The sequence below is a fragment of the Schistocerca nitens genome, chromosome 6 (assembly GCF_023898315.1).
Source record: "Schistocerca nitens isolate TAMUIC-IGC-003100 chromosome 6, iqSchNite1.1, whole genome shotgun sequence".
NCBI lineage: Eukaryota > Metazoa > Arthropoda > Insecta > Orthoptera > Acrididae > Schistocerca > Schistocerca nitens.
In genome coordinates this window covers 51,685,504-51,709,872 of record NC_064619.1, presented here as the reverse complement: position 1 = coordinate 51,709,872, position 24,369 = coordinate 51,685,504, and the positions used below count along the sequence as shown (strand labels likewise).

General features: G+C 39.1%; 1 protein-coding gene across 8 annotated transcripts in view; it reads right to left on the bottom strand.

The window, feature by feature from the left end:
- The window catches only part of LOC126262725 (alpha-N-acetylglucosaminidase), a 367,572-nt gene that overhangs the window by 153,084 nt on the left and 190,119 nt on the right, over positions 1-24,369 (bottom strand). For all 8 annotated transcript variants that reach the window (XM_049959519.1, XM_049959518.1, XM_049959521.1 and 5 more), the window contains exon 11: positions 9,777-9,919. In XM_049959519.1, coding sequence (XP_049815476.1) covers positions 9,777-9,919 — 143 coding nt within the window. The remainder of the gene's footprint in view (positions 1-9,776; positions 9,920-24,369) is intronic.

The following is a 24,369-nucleotide window of genomic DNA, read 5'->3' as shown; positions in this document are numbered from 1 at the left end:
GGAGGGGCTGGAACTGCACTATACAGTGTTACAAAAGGTACTGTTGTTGTTATATCTGTAAGAATGGTAGTGGCTGGACATGAAACACTAGCAGCCTGGAGTTTTTCTACCAATTTAAAACTGAAAAGTTTTACTTAAGGCACATCCGCATATATATTCTACAGGATGCTCGAAACTGAATTTCTTTACTGTGGCTTGACTCAGCTATTAAAATGTGCAATGGATAGATACAGTAGTAACAAGAGCAAAATACTGAAAATCAAGGTAAAGGTGGCCTACAATAAAACTGCATGAAATCTACTAATTCCTGCATTTTCTCCACGTGCATCTCCTGAAATTACCAAAATTTGAATTATTGACACACTCCTCATTTTTCAGTCACAGTTTACTAGTAAATTGTTGGCTTATGACAGATTTTGAAGATCACTCTTCACACTACCTTTAACAGCAATGCTGTGATTAAGCCTTTTCTCTGCAGTATCCAATCTTCCACGAGTACTAGTCCAGCAAGGTATGCAGAAGAACTTCTGTGGCGTTTGGAAAGAAGGTAAGGTGCTGGTGGAAGTAAAGCTGTGAGAATGGGTCATGAGTCATGCCTGAGTAGCTCAGTTGGCAAAAGCACTGCCCACGAAAGAAAATGTTCTGGCATCGGGTCCTGGTCCAACATGCAATTTTAATATTCCTGGAAGGTCCAAGTCCAATGGAAGCTGTAGCATTGCTATAGATATTCTTCAGTATACTGACAAATGTTGAATCAATGCCATTCAAATGGAAGTGTTACTCCACAAGATGGCTATTTAGATCTGTGCCACAATGGCAGTGAGCAGTTCCAGCACAGCCAGCCACATTGGGGATACCTCGTCTGGACAACATGCTACCACCATGAACTCTTCTACTTTTCACCATCACCACAAAATGAGACTGGTTAAACAGGACACCACCAAGTGGAGGGGACTTGGTATTCTGTTTTGCTACATCTCCTTGGAAAGTGTCGGGCTTAGTGGCAGTATTACAAAATTCATTCCTTCAGATTTTAAGGGGATTCAACTTGTGACTAGAGGAACTCAGGTTATTTGGGCACTTACTTAGTCAAGAAAGTTTTTTTTTTTCCTTCAGAAGTTAGTTAATGTGTTCATCCCAAATCTGTAAATTTCTTTCTTTAGTTGCAAATAAAACTGTTTACATGGTATACCTGGTGAAAGCTTCATGAGATATAACTAAAGGAAGGGATATATCAGTTGTCAACATGGTTTAAAAGAGCAAATTTTCATTCCACACATGCTGTTCGAGCTAGCCACTACAGCCTTCTAGGATTGTTTCAAGATGGCCACAGCCAACGAGTTGGTAGATTTGACACACCCTGTGATCATCCTGCTAATGCAGCAAACAAATGAACCACAGATAGAAGAACTGGTGGCACTGACCACGCCAGAGCTACAAGAATGGGTCGACACAACCATCCGCAATGTCCAGCAACATCATCATCACAACAGCATTTGAATGGGAGGTAAAGCCCTGGACCTGCTATACAGCCCAGATGGTGCAGCACTTCATTGTTCACACTATCAGAAGTGATACGCAGCAACATGCATTTTTGCTTGCTAATGCCAGTCCTTTTATGTGTACTATCTGATACAACAGTTGCATCCTGAATCAGACCCCACTCCCTATTGTATGCTACACTTAAAGCTAGCCTCACAAAATATTTTGATTATCTAGTCCGTGTGGCTGCAGCCAGGCACAAATTTTTTAGTTGCCACAAGCTACCGTCTGAATCTTATAGGGAATGGATGTCACGGCTTCAAGGTCTACCAAGGTAGTGTCATTTCTGATGTACCAATGAACAGTGCAAACAATCCTATGCATCCTCCTTCTTTCGAGACACGTTGCTTCTCTGTGCTCCCAATGATGTACTACACCAAGACTTATTAAAACTGAAGGACCCCCACATTGGATGCCTGCTTACCTATCACATCTGCTTTCGAACAACCAGTACACACCACAGCCTCTTTACAGGACCCAATTTTTTTTCTCCCCCCATCTCACCCAGCAGGATTCCAAGGATGACACAGAACCGTCCAGCCATGGCTGACCTTGGAGTTTACCTTCGTGTATGGCAGACAAAATGTACAATATGTGGAAAGGTAGGACACAAGGCAGAAGTTTGTCACTCTGCTTCAAGAATGTCCGTCGACTGGATGAACATAGAACCTCTGAAGCATATTGTCCCATAGGAACCTTGAACAATCAGATATTGTTTTGGTCCAGGCAGTACTAACACTTTCCCGAAGTTACTGACTACTATAATCAACATTAACACTGTTCCAGTAAAATTTCAGATAGGCATTGGGTCCATAGTAACAATTACAGTCTGGCCCACATATCAAATGGTGAGCACACCCCCACTTCAGGGGGTGGCACCCACAAAGTGGCTCTCCCGGCAACACTGACAAGGATGGGCACAGACATCACACGTGCAACATGTTAGAACAAACAGTTTGCCCCTCCCAACTCTACTTTCCTTGTCCCACCATTTACATCCCCTGGTCCTGTGTTCATCTTGATGTTGCAGGTCCTTTTTTGGGCACTTCCTGACTCACTGCTGTAGACACAGAAAAAAATTTCTATTTGTGACCAGGATGATCTATACATCCTTTGCCCATACCATCAAAGCAAGTTTGCTCTCGAGGACCTTCCAGAAACAGGGAATGGCTCACAGTTCACTGCTTCAAAATTTTCCAATTTCTTCACCGCTAATGGTATTGCTCCTGTACATACTGCTCCTTTTCATCTGCCTCAAATGGGTTAGTGAAAAGATTTGTGAGTACCTCTGAGTACACTTTGTTAAAACCTACCCACCTATGAGACACTATCCCTTTTCCTTTCGTCCTACTTCAATAAGGTACATCACCTGCCATAAGGTGCCATGGTGACCCACATTGATTGCACTATCAGTCAACTACCCCATGTGAGCAAGCCTACTCCCTGTCCATCTCGCTGCCACTGGTTTTTCATACACAGTCCCATCTGGCTATGACACTCACCAGTGGACACACCTGCTGGAGACAAGCATCCATCACTCGACTTATAGAATGTGCTATGGTCAAAGTTGAGCTCCCGGATGGGTTCCATCAGCAGAAGCATACCATGTTCAACTCTATCGAGATCCTTATGGAGGGCCTTGCTCAGTTTTCTGTTCCAGACACTCTGATCAACCATTCCACATTCCGAAGTTTCGCAGCAGACATCCCCTGGCATGGACATTAACCGCATACATGATGATCGTTGACGAGCACCTCAGTCACAGCTAATAGACATGGATCAATGATCTGACATACATCCCCTGGAGATTGAAATCGAAAAAGACAAGGAAGACTGCCTCCTCCATCCTGGGGAAGTGGGGGAAGGGGTGAGGGGGAGGGAGGGGGGAAGTTGCTCTGGTGACAAGTGCAACAGGCAATAACAGCAACATACACAATATACATCACGTTGATGGTAATCCAGTCCATGCAAGGCAAAAATTCAAACCTGTCAGTTTACAGCACATCAACAGAGGGTGACACCAGAAGCAGGGCCAGCAGCAGGTTCAAGGTTCACGTACACAGCCCCAGTTAGCATGCACAGGTCAAATTATTTCCTACTTTCACCAAACCTAAGTTTGAGCCAAACAAACAAAAGTGTTACTCCGCAAGACGACTACTTAGACCCACGCCACAATGGCAGTGAGCATTATCAGCACAGCCAGCTGCAATGGAGAGACCTCACCTGGATGATGTGCAATCTTGATCAACTCTTCTAGTCTTCACTGTCACCGTGAAGTGGAACTGGCCAAACGCGATGCTACCACATGCAGAGGACTTTGTATCCACGTGAAGGAGATGTAGCTTGTTTGCTACATCTCCTACACTTGAATAGTGTCGGGCCTAGTGCCAGTATTGTAAAATTCATTCCTACAGACTTTAAAGGGATTCAACCTGTGATGATACTTTTTGGAACTTAGATTATTTGAGCATTCAATCAGTCTAGACAGTTCTTATGTTCTTCAGAAGTTAGTCATTGTGTTCATCCCAATTCTGTGAGTTTATTTCTTATGTTACAAATAAAACTGCTTAATTGGTATACCTGGTGAATGTTTCATGGGATATAACTAAAGGAAGGGACATAGCAAATTCCCTTTCCCAGTTTCTCATTTTTCCTCGCAAAGCTTGCCCAATGAACATCAAGTATGAGCTACTACTCAGTCTCACTCCCATCTAAAGTACAACATCCCTTTCATGTCCCTCAAAACTTACAACAGCAATCTGGTTATCTTTGTAAGTTGTAGATAATCGTTCTGTCCCCATATTTTATACATGCTACCTTCAGAAAGATCGTGTTCCACTGTTAACAGCTTTCTTTAAATCTACAAATGTAATAAAAATATGATGCTTTCCTCCAACCTTCTTCCAATGGGAGTCATAGGGCCGACAGCACTTCATGTTATCCTACATTTCTCTGGAACGCAAACTGATCTCCCCCACCGTTTGCTTCTACCAATTTTCCATTCTTCTATTAAAAAAAATCAGTTCCGCATTTTGCAACCGTGACTGATTAAACAGATGGAAAAATGGAAATGAAGTCCCATGCTTCTTGACAGAGCGCAGGGGAACAATGCGGGAGACCCGCACCACCATACTAGCAAGGTCCTAATGGAGGTGGTTTGCCATTGCCTTTCTCTGACCGTAATGGGGATGAATGATAATGATGAAGACGACACGACACCACCCAGTCATCTTGGAGCAGGTGAAAATCCCTGACCCTGTCGGGCATCAAACCTGGGACCCCGTGCTTGGGAAGCGATAGTGCTACCACAAGACCACGAGCTGCGGACGATTAAATATATGGTTCTGTAATATAAATACACCTGCAGCACCTGCTTTCTTTGAAACTGCAATTATTACATTATTCTTTAACTCTGAGAGTAGTTCATCTGCCTCATATATCTTACATACCAGATGCTAAAGTTCTGCATTTGTAGGTTCTGCCAAGAATCTCAATAATTCTGAGGTAACGTGATCTACTATACTTCTTCTTCCCTTTTTATAATGTTGTCTTCAAGATTTTTCCCTTATACTCCCCGTCTATACATTCTTCTCACCTTCCAGCCTTCCCTTCTTTACTTATTATTGGCCTGCCATTCAAGTTCTTGATATTCATACAGCTGCTTCTCTTTTTTCCAAAGGTCACTTTAATTTTCCTGTAGGTTGCTTCCATATTTTCCACAATCATGCATGCTTCTGCAGCTTTAGATTTCTCCTCTGCCGTTCCTGCTTGGCCATTTTGCACTTCCCGTCAATCTCATATTTTATGACAACTGAATTCTGTTTTACCTGTTTCTTTTGCAAAGTTTATACATTTTCTTCTTTCATCGATTACATTTAATACCTCTGATGTTATTGAAGGATTTCTACTGAACTTTCTCTTTTTGTAAATCTGACCCTCTGCTGCCTTAAATATTTCATCTCTTAAAGCTACACATTCACTTTCTATTGTATTCCTGTATATTGATTCCCAGAAATGCTGAGTGAGGAGAACCTTTATACAAGAGATTTGTGTACATCACTTTTAATGAATAATGTTCTGTTACATGGAATAAACATTTACATCACAAGTATTTAACTGATACATCATGGGAACCCAGACTAAGATATCACATCTGACAGCAAATGAATAAAACAGACAGTCCTTTATTTATTTATTGACGGGCAAGGGACATGATGCCACTCTGAGATTAATGAAAAAGAGTAGATAAGAAGTGCATAGTGGAACAAAATTGTTGAGGCTTTTGTGGACACTTGTTGACATATTACCTGTTGGCTTCTGTCTCCAGATCTTCGTCCAATGTTTGTTTAATGATTTTCCTTCATTTCACCAGTACGTGAGACTGGGATTGTGAAATGTTTGCCTCTGTTACTGCTGAGGGCAGTGAAAACTGAAAGTTATGAAGTATTTGAATATTATGTTACCGGCAATAACTGATGAGGGAAACAGTATTTTTTTGTTAACAAGTCATCAGTAAGAATGAAGACCACTGAAGTTGTTGGTGGCTCAGTGAATACCAAATAAAACTCTTTTTTTCATACGTTATATTAAAAGGTAATCACCGACCTACAAAAATGAATAGCAAGTTAAGACAACAGAAGTAAAAAGAAAATTTTCAAAAATAATGGAGTACCCATTTTAACTTGTGCTCAGAAAATTAATAATGCTGGTGTTGTGTCACATACAAGACTTTTCATTTTATACATAGTGCACTGGCACATACAGCTTATCATCTGCTTTCCTCTACAAACCATCACTTTCCAGCATTCCTCAGCAAGTGTGCTTGTCATAAAGAAATCCATTTAGGATTTAATATCAACTCTTGTAAGTTACACTACATTTTTTCTACATTTATATCAAAAGGAAACAATGGAAACAGTTGGATAACCTATAACATAGCTGCAAGATATCATTACAGACCTCAATGATGTAATGACTGAATGAAAGTAAATTAGCAGATATATTTGTTTCCCAAAGGATTACAGTTTTAGTAGAATTGAATGAGTTATTCAAGAGAAGGAGCTTCACATGATTTATTCAAGATAAAGAGCTTCACAAATTGAGCTAGTCAATAATGTGTTGATCCACCTCTGGTCTTTACATAAGCAGGTATTTGGTTTTGCATTCATTGATGGAAGTGTTGGATATCATGCCAAATTCTGCAGGTTAGATCATCAAAATCCCTAGCTTGGTTGGAGGACCAATTGGGCAACCTTGCTGGCCAAGGTAGGGTTTGGCAATCATGAAGACAAGCAGTAGAAACTCTTGCTATGTGCAGGCAGGCATTATCTTGCTGAAATGTAAGCCCAAGAAGGACAATAATACGGCATATAATATTGTTGACGTACCGCTGTGCTGTAAGTGTGCCACGAATGACAACCAAAGGGGTCCCGCTGTGAAAATAAATGGCACCCTACACTATCATTCCGGGCTGTTGAGGAATACGGCGGGTGACAGTCAGGTTTGTATGACACCACTGTCCGAGGCGTCTCCTGATATGTGTTTTCTGGTCATTGGGGCTCAATTCGAAGCAGAACTCATCACCAAAGACAATTCTACTCCAGTCAATGAGATTCCAGGCCAAAGACATATCTGGAGGCATGCTGGACAGTGGTGGGATACCAACCTGACTGTTGCCCACGAAAGGGTCTGACAACCAGAAGTGATGGTCAGGGGTGCCATTCTTTTCAAAGCAGGGCCCCTTTGGTTGTCATCTGCAGCACCCTTACAGCACAGCAGTATATCAATTATATTCTACGCCATTTCGCATTGTCTTTCATGGCATGCCGTACTGGGCTTACATTTCAGCAGTATAATGTGCATCCACACACAGTGAGAGTTTCTACTGCTTGTTTTAATGCCTACCAAACCCTACCTTGGCCAACAAGGTCGCCAGACCTCTCCCCAATTGAGAATGTTTGGAACATTATGGTCAAGGACCCAAACCAACTTGGGATTTTGACAATCTAACGAACCAACTGGACAGGATTTGGCATAATATCCCTCAGGAAGACATCCAACAACACTATCAATCAATGCCAAGCTAAATAGCTGATTGCATAAGGCCCTGAGGTGGACCAAGATGTTATTGGCTTGTTCAATTTGTGAAGCTCTTCCTCTTGAATAAATCATCCAATTTTTCTTTCTGTTTGGCTGCACATGTCGATCACATCTATCTATTTCTGTCACATTCAGATAATTTCTTTGTGGTGTGTCTTTTTTTGTCTTAAAGTGTACTTTCTGATTTCATAAAATGACCAAAAGAATTCTTCATTAAAGAAATGTGTAATAATGACAGAGGATAATCTCTCCCAAATAAAAAAAAATGTAATTATCTCAGACACAATTCTACTGTAATTCATAAAAATATATTTTTCTCTCACAAATCTGCTATGTGCAGTTGGTTTCACTTACTCGATTCTTCAATGACAACAACACCATTGTTGTGCTAAGCTTCCTTGTAATGAATTATATTTCATGCAGCAAGACAATACGAAATATTTTCAAATTAATGCAGTAAGGAAATCTAAGACACATCTGCAAACTGGAGTTTTTCATATCAGAAAAAGAAGATACCAAGAACAACAACATTAAGATGTCTGAACAAAAGGATCAATGCCTTATGCTGAACTGAACACATCTTTGTGAATTTTTTATAACACTCATAAGAAAATACACATATCAAAAAAAGTTTTGCATCACCTCGGTTCCAAGAGTTCCAGAACCTGTACAGAAAATCGGAATAGAGATCAACATAAACATCATTGCTGCCCGTTTTATTGCTCATGAAAACCACATGTTGCATGTTGTACCACCATACAGTGAGACCTTCAGAGGTGGTGGTCCAGACTGCTGTGCACACCGGTACCTCTAATACCCAGTAGCACATCCTCTTGCATTGACACATGGCTGTATTCCTCGTGGCATACTATCTACAAGTTCATCAAGGCACTGTTGGTCCAGATTGTCCCACTCCTCAACGGCGATAAAGCATAGATCCCTAGGAGTGGTTGGTGGCTCACTTCGTCCATAAACAGCCATTTTAAATCCATCCCAGGCATGTTTGATAGGGTTCATGTCTGGAGAACACACTGGTCACTTTAGTAGAGGGATGTTGTTATTGTGAAGGAAGTCATTCCAAAGATATGCATGAAGGGGGCAAGAATTGTCATCCATGAAGACGAATGACTCGCCAATATGCTGCTGATATGGTTGCAGTATCAGTCGGAGGATGGCATTCACACATCATACAGCCATTACAGTGTCTTCCATGACCACCAGCAGTGTACGTCGGCCCCACATAATGCCAGCCTAAAACAGCAGGGAACCTTCACCTTGCTGCACTCGCTCAACAGTGTGTCTAAGGCATTCAGCCTGACCGTGTGGCCTCCAAACACGCCTCTGACGATTGAAGGCATATGCGACACTCATCGATGAAGAGAATGTAATGCCAATCCTGAGCGGTCCATTCAGCATGATGTTGGGCCCAACTGTACTGCGCTGCATGGCGTCATGGTTGCAAAGATGGACCTCGCCATGGACATCGGGAGTGAAATTGTGCATAATGCAGCCTATTGCTCACAGTTTGAGTCGTAACACGATGTCCAGTGGCTGTACAAAAAGCATTATTCAACATGGTGGTGTTGCTGTCAGGGTTCCTCCGAGCCATAATCCGTAGGCAGCGGTCATCCACTGCATTAGTAGCCCTTTTGTAGACTGAGCAAGGCATGTCATCGACAGTTCCTGTCTCTCTGTATCTCCATGTCCGAACAACATCGCTTTGCTTCACTCCAAGACACCTGGACACTTCCCTGGTTGAGAGCCCTTCCTGGCACAAAGTAACAAAGTGGATGCAATCGAGCCACAGTAATGATCGTCTACGCATGGTTGAACTACAGACAACACAAGCCATGTACCTCCTTCTTGGTGGAATGACTGGAACTGATAGGTTGCTGGACCCCCTCCGTCTGAAAGGCGCTGCTCATGCATGGTTGTTTAGATCTTTGGGCGGGTTTAGTGACTTCTCTGAATAGTCAAAGGGACTGTGTCTGTGATACAACATCCACAGTCAACGTCTGTCTTTAGAAGTTCTGGGAACCGGGGTGATGCAAAACTTTTTTTATGTGTGTAGACTGAACATATCTTAACATCTAAAACATAAAAGTCGACAGCCTGAAGAATACAATTATAGTTACCATTCTTTCAAATCAGCTGGTTCTTCTCTCCAAGACATTTCATTCATGAAGTCATACATAACATAATTCTGATTTATGCCTTCAGGGGTAAGTCCTGTTCCAACCATCGTACTGTTAGCCATACTTCTCCCTTGAAAAACACCCTGAAAACCAAAATTAAAAGATCACTATCTCCACACAGTACCAAGCAAAAAGTACACTTATTAGTCATGCCTAATCCATGTACTGCTTGATGATAAATAATTATGAAAACAGCTAATACAGCTTACATCACAGATTAATAGACCTACTTACAAGAGTAAATGGCTTATTTCACATTCAATGGAAAACAAAAATTAATGTGATTTCTATGTTTCAATGGTAATTAAACCAAATGAGCAACTATACAAAAGAAACTTAATTCCTAACATGGTGGATCACTATGTACTTGTCTATGAGAGAAATATTTCAAGCCCCCGCTCTAAGTCGCAATATTTTAACAAGGAGTATGACTTGTGATCATAGGCCAAAATGATTTCCATTAGTGACACATATCATCCCAAAGTGTTCCCTTCATGACTAACATACGACAGTCTCCTGTCTCTCCTGTTTACATAATTGCACATTAAAATAATTCTATAATGCCATCAACCAACCATGAGAATGAGGCTTCGTTATTTCCTATCTGGCTACCCTACCAGGCATTTCCGTATCTTATGGACATCAATGTCTAAACAGTCGTAAAGCTCTTCTTCACTTTGCTTTGGTCAATACCAAAGGACACTGTCCAAGAGCTACAAGTGGCAAATGTTGTTTATTGCTCGACACCTCAATTGCAAAGCAATAGTTACCTTTACTCCTTCCATTGTTTGATCAATTTTTCCATGCAATAACCAGGTCACTAACCAGGAACACAGTGCAAAATAAATTGCTGGACTGTGTATTAACAATACTAAACATAAAACACTCTCATGAACTTGTGGGAAATCCAGTATGGAATATGATATGCACACAGGGATAAAACACTACTCACCAAACAGAGGCAACATACAGCAATGGAAAACCATGACGAAAAGATGGTAAATTCATCAGCTTTAGGACAAAGACCTTCTTCAGAGGTGACAAACACTCAACTACACCTCACATCCACTGTTGTTTCTGATTCTGTCATCTAACAATCTTGGTTGGGGTGTATGCAGAGGAAATAGATAGGGTGTGGAGTGAGGAGGCAGAACACTGGAATGAGTGAAGGTCATGCTGGGGATAGAAAAAGCATACACATGCAGAGCAGGGTCTGATGGACGATCCAAGAGCTGGAGTGGTTCTCATAGTAGAGTAGTGTGACAATCTATCATGGATGGTGTGCACGAAGTATTGTATGAGCATAACCATTACCTGACAGTGGCAACACGCTGGGCCCACCAGTTTAAGCAAGCTGGGTTAATTTTACTTCCCCTCATTTTGCCATTTGCCTCCTTAAACTTCATTTTTTCATGTTTAATTAATTAGCATTGACATATGTGAGTATAACCTGCATTTTCATAAAAGAGAAACGTTGGCCCTCAGTTTTAAAGAAAATAACACCAGATTTAATTTTATACTTAGTTTTATGTATGTAATTGATTTCCTAATTTATTTTGACTATTCCTAGTTAGTATCTTTTGTTATAGGTTAAAATCAGTATTTGTTTCGTAACTTAAATTCTACTGTTGACTTATAAACAAATATAAATTCTATACTAATTTTAAACATTTGGGGGAACAACTAATTGTAATCTTAAAGGATCTATTTGGCTCTATTCAAAAACATGTTAGCAAAGCCAGCCCTTAATTAACTCCAAAGTAATTAACAGTTTTGTCAAAAGTATTGTTTGTGTACTGATCTTTGTTAATTTCATGACTTAAACAAATAATTTGGCTTATCCCTTGTAGTAGAGGAAACTGTTAAAAAGAACCAATTTTTCGACATATTCAGTTAATTTAATGAGTTAAGTAACCAATTTTTCGACATATTCAGTTAATTTAATGAGTTAAGTTTTTAATTGTAAATTCTGTAAATTAAACTCCGAACAATGAATAGTTTCAGTGCCTATTATTGTGAGGATATATAAGGGCCTGATTTTTGGTCACGAGACAGTCAGTCCACAGCTGAGTTTCAAACGAGAAACCTGTGTTGGTTAGAACAACAACAATGCTTCATCTTTACGGTGGAATAAGTGTTAAACAATTAGGCCATGTGTAAAAACAATGACAGTGTCTGCTCCATACGTACCTTTCCATTCTTCCAAGAACAATGAACCTGGTGGTTAGGTTTTTACTGCTTGTAGACGTTCAATAGTAAACTATTGTAGCAGTATGTAGATGTTCGCCTGCTAACTATTAATGTTAAAGCTAAACAATAGTGCACTGGCCATATAACTGTGTAATATTGGGGTGGGCGGGGGGTTGTGAACAGGGAAAGTAAAAGACTGTGAAACGCAACTGTGCATTGGTCAGCTACATCATTTACAGTAGACAGTAGTTGCACATCAAGAACCCATTCAGCCAGTGTAGCGATGCAGTACATTGACACCGAGGACAACAAATGAAGAAACAAAGCAGGCGAGTGTCGTCACATGTGGTACCCCAGGTGAGGACTATTGTATGTGGGCACAACAAACTAGAACTCATGAACTGTGACAGTGAAGTGTGAACTAGAGCAGATTACAGGGATTTAAATGGAAGAGATAATACAGCCAATCAGCACTGGGGTTTTATGGCCACAGTAGGATAGGAACCAATCAGTGAGTGGGTTCTATGGAAGCATCCATTGAGTACAGGAACAGCACGCAGGTGGACACAGCCGACTGAGATACACAAGGCACCTTGACGAGAGAATTACAACTTGCCACAGCCATTCAGATCCGAGATGACAACCACAGCGGAGCAGCAGCAGACGAGTGATTAAAAACAAGGTAATTCATTGCAAAAGCTGTTTTGTATTAAGTGATATATAATGAGTGACCTTAATGAACAAGACAGAGTGACTGAGGACAAAGCTATAGAGATTAAGTTGTTAAATGAACAGAAGGACGTAAGTGTGACTGGTTCTGTATACAATAGTAATTATTAATCAGGCATGAATGTAACTTTGAAGGATGGTTATGAAAGTCCTATTTTAAAGAGCGAAATGGATGAAAACAGTAGTGAAGTGGATGAGGTTCAGGAGGAGGAATCTAAAAGCAAAAGTGAGCAAGAGCAAAAGTGTATGGCAGACGGAAAAGTGGAAGCGATGTTAAGGCAAATTATGAGTCATTTGAATAGTATGGAAATAGTTTGAAAGAAGACATTCGGAGGCGAGGAATAGTATTAAGAAACTAGTACATAATACTAATGAGAAATTAACATTGAGCAGTAAATCTGTAGAGCAGAGAGAGAAACTTTGTGATGACAATAGTAGCAAGGTGGAGGTTTTCGAAAAATAATCTGCTGAAAATAGGGTTAAACTTGAGAATCAAATCAATCAGATTAAAAATTATTCAGAAACTGAGATAGAAACCAAGTGGGCAGTAGTGGGAGAGAAAAAACTGGAAAAATGGCTCTGAGCACTATGGAACTGAACTTCTGAGGTCATCAGTCAAAAATGGAAAAATTAAATGAAAATGTAGATTCACAATTGACTGAAATAGAGATAAACATGGAAGAAGTAATAAATCTAAAGCATAGCGTAAGTAACAGTGGGTCTGATTCTGACAGCAGTGGTAATGATGATAGCAATGACAAATCCAGTAGTGATGAGGATCAGGTATTCAAATTTATAATTGATAATGATGGCAATGTGTTAAGGAAAGAAAGAATAAAGGAGGATTATGTTAATCCTAATGAGGAGTTAGAGTTTCAAAGTGTTAATGAGGAAGAGGACCATGCTATCTGTCATTTGACTGTGCCTGATAATCATTTTGATTAGCAGGATGATAGTTTTTCCAGGAAAAAAGATTAATGAGGATTTGTTGTATGAAGAAGATCACATGGCAAGCAAAAAGGAAGTGTGTCACCTTGTAATAACAGCAAGTGTACAAGGTATACATGTTAAGTGTTTACTAGACAGTAGTAGTGATCTGAATCATATTTCACAAGCATTTTTTGAATCTATTAAGAACGCAGAGGGTATAGTAGTAATGTATGTTTCTGGAACAAAAATTATTGGTGCTACTGGTAAGCTATCAAAGCGTGTGAAACAAGAGGTACTAGTAACTGTGGAATTGGCAGGACAGCTCTTGGAGTACAATTTCTTGGTGATTCAAAATCTCAGCATTGATGTAACATTTGGGACTAATTTCTTGTGCAATTAACAAGTAGGGGGTTCAACATTCTGTGTTGGATTCATTATGTGGCGATAATGCTTACCCCAGCTGTGTGTCTCATTTTTATACTCTTCTCCTATCCTATCTGTAATTTATAAGTGAATCAGAATTAGTAAAGTGGTACCATGGTTAATGAATTTCCTTCAAACAAGGAGGTAAGGTAAACAGAAAATGAAAGGTGTCAGCATAAGTGGAGGATAATAAGTAATCAGCTCATGTGTGCAGCAGCAGAGGCAATATGCAATATAAACCATCTCGAATATGAGGTCTTAATGCTCACTGTGGTACTGTCAAACAGGGTGATTTTGGACGGTTTTGTTGTTATTTTGATTGTAACTTTCGTATATATTGTTAAATTGATTGTTATGGAAGTGGTAGGGTATATGAGTAGCAAATAAAATATCCCCGAACCAGAAAGTGTATGTGTAGGTATCTTTATCTGTGGCAGTTAAATAAAGCGTCAGAAGTCACCCCATGGATTGGGGTGATTTCGGACACATGTGTTTTTTAAATCTCTGTCCGAAGTTACAGTATATAAAGGGTGAATTCGGACAGTTACTGCCTCTTTTAAATTCTACTTGCTTTTTATTTGATTTTGGTGACATTTTACACATTTTAAGGTAGCCCATTGTTACGAATAAGTGATATGGAATGATGGTTTCATCATAGTGAATCATGTTGCTAGGTGGGAGATTTTCCAGCTTTGCCTAGATATTGGAGAAAAATATCTTAACAGTCTCTTTGTTCACTTCTGCACAAGCTCGTTTAATATTTTCGCTTAAGCGAACAGAAAGATCTTCTGACTGTCTTTTCGGCCAGATTTATCGAGGCAGCCTTTAACTAAATACCTAATACCCAATTTAGTCAAGGGAAATCCCCAATGTGCAGCCCTCAAGATACCTCGCTTCAAAATTTCTTCTTCTTCTTTATTTAGCACTGGCTGTCCTCCCATTTTTTTCGGATGTGCTTCCTGCACTTTATTTTGTAGGGTTGATTTAGGTATACCTTACAAATCACACGCTTTTCTGTACGATAATTTACCACTCTGAATATCACAAACAGCTTTATCTAAAAGTTCCGGGTCATAACTACACCGCACTGTAGCACCTCTCCTGCTCTTATACATTCTTAGCATTGTCTGAAATCACCCCAAACAATACACAGTTTAACAAAAACCGTCATTATTTTACAACCTTGCACTAGAAACTCGACAAACTTGTACCAGAGATTGTCTCAATGCTGTTAGCTACTGAGTGTGTCGACAATTATGGTTACAATAACTTCCCACTCGACGCAACAATAGAAAGTTTCCACTTTACGATAATGCACGGATTTTTTACACTGAGACTGTTCGTCAATTATTCACCTAGGGAAACAATTGACACAAAATAAAAGTTGTGGAAAGTGATAAATGCAATCTTGCGCTTAAAATAAGTGGCGCACGGACGTTAAAAATAAGTAACTCTTTGTTTCTATGCAATGGCAAAGAGCAAATAAGCCATACTGTCCGAATTTGCCCCGGCTTCCGAAATCACCCCGTTTGACGGTACAATAGAAGTGTTTGTGTTCTGTGCAATCAGTATATGGAGATAACTATCTACATACAGAAGTATGTCATGGTACAGCCTTTTCTAACATTAAGGAATTACAATTTTAAACCTAGTTGCCTGTAGTCATTTGTGTGGAATGTATTAGCAAGATTTGTATGTATATCACCCTTCAGGCTGGAATCTCAAGCAAATTGATGGAATACAGTGAAATAATAGTTTTTCTGAGTGATCATTTCGTCAGATCGGTAATGAGAGTTAAGTTTGCCTTAGCATAAGGATCTGTTGCTGTGGAGTGTTTTTCAGTAGAGTCAGTTTTGCTTTAGATAAGCAGAGCAGGTGCTTATTGGTTAATGAAACAATAAATCAATGGATAATGTTAGGGTCTTAATGGTTAGGGCGCCTGTCTCTGCTGTAGGGATATGTTTTGGGAATGCAATCCACTAGCTAGCTAGGTAAGAAATGTAAGTAAAATAATGGAGCTGACACACAAAACTGAGTAATGCAAAAGATAACTGTAAAAAAACAAATGTGGTGTAACTGTATTGATGATCTAATTGTAAACGAGGCAACAATGGGCACTGTTTATATTGTGCAATTCATGACACTACAGCTGGGAATGTGAGCTTAACAGAAAGAGCTATATTTTAGTGAGGTACATGTCATATAATGCTGCATTATTGGAACTATAGGTTACCTGAAAACTTCTATTTGTGTTCTGAGGAATTATGAGCTTAAAGTGGTAATACTGGGAGGAAGGAAAGTAATTTTGCCGATGAACTGATAACTGTGGTGCTAGAGTGATGTGAATATTCTCACAGGTAAACTAATTGATAACATTTTGTGAGGATTTAATTTTCTGGTTGAATGAGAGTAGTGCTCAGAGTTGAGTAGACAAGTGGGGCTATGATTTGGTACAACTTCCATCCCCGTAATCATGATTTGAATAGTAATTAAGTTTTTTTAAATTGTGACTCTGTTCTTTTACTAGAGGTAGTGTACATATTTTAGACACTAAGGTGCTATATTAAAAGTGGCACTGTTTTGGACAGTTATGACTTAGAGTATGACTTAGAGTAATGTTTTATAGTGTAATGTACATTAGATTTTTAAAAAATTTCTAGTCCACACGTTTCGTGCTATAGTCAATTTTAGTGATAATTATTGTAATGTTAGAGAACTATGTAATGTATTTATTTATGATGTAATGACTAACATTTCCATTTTTTAAACTTAGTTAGAAGTAAAAGTAAGTGTACTACAGTAGGATATTTTGTCTAATTTTTTCATGTACTGTGGCAGAGGAGAACCACATCCAAGGGAACTGACGCAGTGTGTTTCCTTACTAACTGCCACTTAGACCTGTTGAAGGCGTGGACAACTTGGTGAGAAAGTGTGTCACAGCTCATTGAAAAAGTGAAAGTGCTTGTGATAATTACTAAACACTGTGAAATTTTTTATCTAAACATGAACTGCAATGCACAGTGTAGTTTAACTTTTTTGCTGCCCATGCGGTTTAATTTTTTGTTAGGCAAGACAGAACTTGTATAAAGTGATACGGATCTTACAATGTAATAAAGTGATATGGATCTTACAATGTAATCTTTGTTTACCCAAAAAGGACATCAATTATGATGAAGATGCCTAATTTTTTGTTAAAAGTATAACTTTGCCTAATTTTTTGTTAAAAGTATAACTTGTAGATTTTTGTGATGTTGTTGTTATGGTCTTCAGTGCAGAGACTGGTTTGATGCAGCTCTCCATGCTACTCTATCCTGTCATCTCCCAGTACCTACTGCAACCTACAGCCTTCTAAATCTGTTTAGTGTATTCATCTCTTGGTCTCCCTCTACGATTTTTACCCTCCATGCTTCCCTCCAATACTAATTTGGTGATCCCTTTATCGTCCAAGCTTAACTTCCATACAAGGCTACACTCCATACAAATACTTTCAGAAACAACTTCCTGACACTTAAATCTATACTCAATGTTAACAAATTTCTCTTCTTCAGAAACGCTTTCCTTGTCATTGCCAGTCTTCATTTTATATCCTCTCTACTTCGACCATCATCAGTTATTTTGCTACCCAAATAGCAAAACTCATTTACTAATTTAACCGCCTCATTTCCTAATATAATTCCCACTGTATCACCCGATTTAATTCGACTACATTCCATTATCCTTGTTTTGCTTTTGTTCATGTTCACCTTATATCCTCCTTTCAAGACACTGTCCATTCCGTTCAGTTGCTCTTCCAGGTCCTTTGCTGTCTCTGACAGAATTACAATGTCATCAGCGAACCTTGTTTTTATTTCTTCTCCATGGATTTTAATTCCTACTCCGAATTTTTCTTTTGTTTCCTTCAATGCTTGCTCAATATATAGATTGAATAACATGGTGGATAGGCTACAACCCTGTCTCACACCCTTCCCAACCACTGCTTCCCTTTCGTGCCCTGCGACTCTTTATAACTGCCATGTAGTTTCTGTACAAATTGTAAATAGCCTTTCGTTCCCTGTATTTTACCCCTGCCACCTTTAGAATTTGAAAGAGAGTATTCCAGTCAATGTTGTCAAAAGCTTTCTCTAAGTCTCGAAATGCTACAAACGTAGGTTTGCCTTTCCTTAATCTATTTTCTAAGATAAGTCATAGGGTCAGTATTGCCTCACGTGTTCCAACATTTCTACAGAATCCAAACTGATCTTCCCCGAAGTCGGCTTCTACCAGTTTTTCCATTCGTCTGTCAAGAATTCATGTTAATATTTTGCAGCCGTGGCTTATTAAACTGATAGTTCGGTAATTTTCACATCTGTCAACACCAGCTTTCTTTGGGATTGGAATTATTATATTCTTCTTGAAGTCTGAGGGTATTTCGCCTGTCTCATAGATCTTGCTCACTAGATGGTAGAGTTTTGTCAGAAGTGGATCTCCCAAGGCTGTCAGTAGTTCTAATGGAATGTTGTATATTCCCAGGGCTTGTTTCGACTCAGGTCTTTCAGTGCTCTGTCAAACTCTTCACGCAGTATCATATCTCCCATTTCATCTTCATCTGCATTCTCTTCCATTTCTATAATATTGTCCTCAAGAACATCGCCCTTGTATAGACCATCTATATACTCCTTCCACCTTTCTGCTTTCCGTTCTTTGCTTAGAACTGGGTTTCCATCTGAGCTCTTGATATTCATGCAAGTGCTTCTCTTTTCTCCAAAGGTCTCTTTAATTTTCCTGTAGGCAGTATCTATCTTACCCCTAGTGATATGCACCTCTACATCCTTACATTTGTCTTCTAGCCATCCCTGCTTAGCCATTTTGCACTTCCTGTCGATCCCATTTTTGAGACATTTGCATTCCTTTTTGCCTGCTTCATTTACCGGATTTTTATATTTTCTCCTTTCATCAATTAACTTCAGTATCTCTTCTGTTACCCAAGGATTTCTATTAGCCCTCGTCCTTCTACCTACTTGATCCTCTGCTACCTTCACAATTTCACCTCTCAAAGCTACCCATTCTTCTTCTACTGTATTTCTTTCCCCCATTCTTGTCAGTTGTTCCCTAATACTTTCCCTGAAGCTCTCTACAACCTCTGGTTCTTTCAGTTTATCCAGGTACATTTCTCCTCAAATTCCCACCCTTTTGCAGTTTATTCAGTTTTAATCTACAGTTCATAACCAATAGATTGTGATCAGAGTCCACAATTGTCCCCGGAAATCTCTTACAATTCAAAACCTGGTTCCTAAATCTCTGTCTGACCATTATATAATCTATCTGAGACCTTCCAGTATCTCCAGGCTTCTTCCATGTATACAATCTTCTTGTATGATTCTTGAACCAAATGTTAGCTATGATTAAGTTATGCTCTGTGCAAAATTCTATCAGGCGGCTTCCTCTTTCATTCCTTAATCCCATTCCATATTCATGTACTATGTTTCCTTCTCTTCCTTTTCCTACTATTGAGTTCCAGTCACCCACGGCAATTAAATTTTCGTCTCCCTTCACTATCTGAATAATTTCTTTTATCTCATCATACATTTCATCAATCTCTTCGTCATCTGCGGAGCTAGTTGGCATATAAACTTGTACTACTGTAGTAGGCGTTGGCTTCGTATCTATCTTTGCCACAATAATGCGTTCACTATTCTGTTTGTAGTAGCTTACCTACATTCCTATTTTCCTATTCATTATTGAAGCTACTCCTGCATTACCCCTATTTGATTTTGTATTTATAACCCTGTATTCACCTGACCAAAAGTCTTGACCCTCCTCCCACCGAACTTCACTAGTTCCCACTATATCTAACTTTAACCTATCCATTTTCCTTTTTAAATTTTCTAACCTACCTGCATGATTAAGGGAGCTGACATTCCATGCTCTGATCCGTAGGATGCAAGTTTTCTTGCTCCTGATAACGACATCCTCCTGAGTAGTCCCTGCCGGAGATCCGAATGGGGGACTATTTTACCTCCGGAATATTTTACACAAGAGGACGTCATCATCATTTAATCATACATAAAGCTGCATGCCCTCCGGAATAATTATGGCTGTAGTTTCCCGTTGCTTTCAGCTGTTTGCAGTACCTGCACAGCAAGGCCGTTTTGGTTTGTGTTACAAAGCCAGATCAGTCAATCATCCAGTCTGTTGCCCCTGCAACTACTGAAAAGGCTGCTGCCCCTCTTCAGGAACCACACATTTGTCTGGCCTCTCAACAGATACACCTCCGTTGTGATTGCACCTACGGTACGACTATCTGTATCGCTGAGGCACGCAAGCCTCCCCACCAACGGCAAAGTCCATGGTTCATGGTTCATTTTGTGATATTGTACAATAATACACTGTATGTAATTATTTTGTATGAGGATTTTCGTATGGCCAGTTCACATAAGCAGAAATTTGAAAAGACACATGTACTGTAGTTTTGATAAGATTTCTTATGTTATATTTTTTGTGTGTTGATTTTAAACCTGATTTCTGGAGTCACTTGTGGTTACTGAATTGCCCAGTTAGCTATTTGCAATATCTATCTAGTCAATCCTATGAGGGGGTGATGTGACGAAGCCAGGTGGGATAATATTACTTCCCTCTTGTTTTGCCACCTGCCTCCTTAAACTTCATTTTTTTCATTTTTAAATAATTAGCATTAACATATGTGAGTATAACCTGCATTTTCATAAAAGAGAAACATAGGCCCTCAGTTTTAAAGAAAATAACACCAGATCTAATTTTGTGCTTAGTTTTATGTATGTAATTGATTTCCTAATTTATTTAGACTATTCCTAGTTAGTATCTTTTGTTATAGGGTGAAATCAATAATTGTCTCATAACTTAAATTCTATTGTTGACATATAAACAAATATAAATTCTATACTAATTTTAAGCATTTGGGGGAACAACTAATTGTAATCTTAAAGGATCTATTTGGCTCTATTCGAAAACATGTTAGCAAAGCCAGCCCTTAATTAATTCCAAAGTAATTAACAGTTTTGTCAGAAGTATTGTTTGTGTACTTATATTTGTTAATTTCATTACTTAAACAAATAATTCGGCTTATCCCTTGTAGTAGAGGAAACTGTTAAAAAGAACCAATTTTTCGATGTATTCAGTTAATTTAATGAGTTAAGTTTCAATTGTAATTTCTGTAAATTAAACTTCGAACAACGTGTAGTTACAGTGCCTATTATTGTGAGGATATATAAGGGCCTGATTTTTGGTCACAAGACAGTCAGTCCACAGCTGAGTTTCTAACGAATAACCTGTGTTGGTTAGAACAACAACAATTCTTCATCTTAACTGTGGAATAAGTGTTAAACAATTAGGCCATGTGTAAAAACAATGACAGTGTCTGCTCCATACGTACCTTTCCATTCTTCCAAGAACTATGAACCTTGTGGTTAAGTTATTACTGCTCACAGATGTTCAATAGCAAACTGTTGTAGCAGTATGTGGATGTTCGCCTGCTAACTCTTAATGAGGCTTATGGAAAGTTAAACGATAGTGCACTGACCATATAACTGTGTAATATTGAGGTGTGTGTGTGTGGGGGGGGGGGGGGGGAGGGTTGAACAGTGAATGTAAAAGACTATGAAACAGAACTGTGCATCGGTCGGCTACATCATTTCCAGTACACAGTAGTTGCACTTCCACAACCCATTTTTAAGCCAGAGTAGCAATGCAGTACATCGACACCGATGACAACAAAGAAACGAAGCAGGTGAGTGTTGTCACAAGGTCTTACACTGATATCAACTGACTCGGATCTGGCCTTCACATTCGTGTTGTGCCTCTGGTTCTATGTACTACTTGTTATCATTCTTACTGGTCACATATTGTGGCCTTCTCTTTGCTCATTTCTATGTGGTTTTCAGACTCTCTGCTCCCCCATAGATATACCCACACATCGAGTCTCTTCCATGGTCCAGATCCCTGGCTTTCATAGTGGAGCCACAACCAGCTAGATTAGTATCATTTGTGTTGTGCTGATGCAAAAATGGTGACAGAGGACTTTGATGCATAACAGGCAAGTTTAGGAAGCATATGCTAGGACAATTAGAAAGTGTTTAGCTGCTTGTAGTAGGTGCCAAAGTGTAAAAGGCTGCTATCAAAAACATAAAGGATATTCACAGAGTGTTACTCCGAAAAAGACAGATGGAACTAGTGTGAATTACTTGTTTGAGCAACTAACCAAAGCTAAAGTGGGTTACAGCTATACATTTGTCATGGTTGATTTATTTTCTAAGCTTATAAAGTTTCATCCTTTAAAGAAAGCACCAAGTAAGAAAATCATAGAGGTCATTCCATGACAAGTGACCTAGATGTTGCCACAATACCCTCATGGATTTTTATGAAATTTTGTATGAACAATCACACATGTTCCCAGCGAACATTGTTAAAGTTTCATGATTATTAATTCAGTATCTCCAGAGATATAGTCATTTGTTTGACCCCATAGCACAGCTATCAACAATACACCTTGAATTTTCAGCAAATTGTGAGACACAATATCTTCGGTAACATTTTTTTGGAAGAAACGAAACTAGAGCATCTTGTACAACTTTTTGCACCCTCTTAAGTGAAATAATAAAAAAAGATTTCTTGAGCGATTTGCGTGCAGATAATTTGAGCAAGGTTAACAAAAAACATAGACACTCAAAATAAAAACAAATGTGATGTTTAGCTTCTTACACCTCCAGAATTAATTACGGGATACACCTGAAACCTTGCACGTAATAACTTACCAATATAAGGTCTTAAAATATAACATTTCATCTTCCTACTGCTCTCCAACAGTTTACAAACTGAGTAAAGTTGACGATTTTTCTAAAAATGTCACAATTGGTTGCTTCTGGCTCACTTTTAGAAAAAAGTGTTTTCTGCAAATTCTTTTCAACCATTTTAATTAGAAACACCGTATCTAAACCATCTGAAAAGCTATATTTGGTTTTGCAATCCAAGCATATAAGGCCATAAATAACCACGACATTGTGGAGGCGCATTGAAAATGGGCCCACATTCTGCTCGTATTCAAATTAAATATGACATCTTTTATTATGTTCTACTATTGTTAAGTACTCTCTGAGGAAGGCAATATAAAAGTCGTGATGTCTAGGAAATGAGATAAAGATCAAATAACTTGAAAAACTTCAAAACATTGCAGTCTTCTGTCACGATTCATTGTGACATATTTCAGTCTATTTTTTTGCTATAACTACAAAATCAAACTGGTTGTAAATTTCCCCATGAATGTGCATTACCAAAGCAGTGGAGATCATGGTAGGAAAACTGTTGCATAACAGCTGCAGTACACATCATGTAAACAACCTGCTGGTTTTACACCACTGTCACATTGTGTATATTTTGGTGAAGCTCACAGCAGTCTTCATGATACTTTCTGAAATGGTTTTGTGTTATAGAGAATGATTAGTACATATTTTTACTGTGTAATGCTATTGACATGCTAGTTTCTGGTTTAAGTTAACGTACAGTAACGCATAGTTTGCAGTTAATGTGGAACACTATTTTACACATGACAAATCATATAAATGTCTTGGTATGGTCCAGAGTGGCTCTGCCACTGCCAGTCCCTTTTAAAATGAGAGAAAAAAAAAGCATCCCCAATCACCATAAGGACCAAACTGACAGCTGTGGAACAGACACCACAATTGAGTTTCTTTACCACAGATTCCTTAATCTGACAAGGGTTTCTTTACACAGGATCCCAAGTTGATGATACATTTCTATAAGGGTCAGAGGCTGAACCTAGAAGCGGTCTCTTTTAGAATCCTAAGCTTAGGTTTACTTCAAGCTACTTGAATTTTGTACAGGTATCACTAATTTGCTGTAGAAATGTTGTTGTTGTTGTGGTCTTCAGTCCTGAGACTGGTTTGATGCAGCTCTCCATGCTATTCTATCCTGTGCAAGCTTCTTCATCTCCCAGTACCTACTGCAACCTACATCCTTCTGAATCTGCTTAGTGTATTCATCTCTTGGTCTCCCTCTACGATTTTTACCCTCCACCCTGCCCTCTAATGCTAAATTTGTGATCCCTTGATGCCTCACAACATGTCCTACCAACCGGTCCCTTCTTCTCGTGAAGTTGTGCCACAAACTCCTCTTCTCCCCAATTCTATTCAATACCTACTCATTAGTTATGTGATCTACCCATCTAATCTTCAGCATTCTTCTGTAGCACCACATTTCGAAAGCTTCTATTCTCTTCCTGTCGAAACTATTT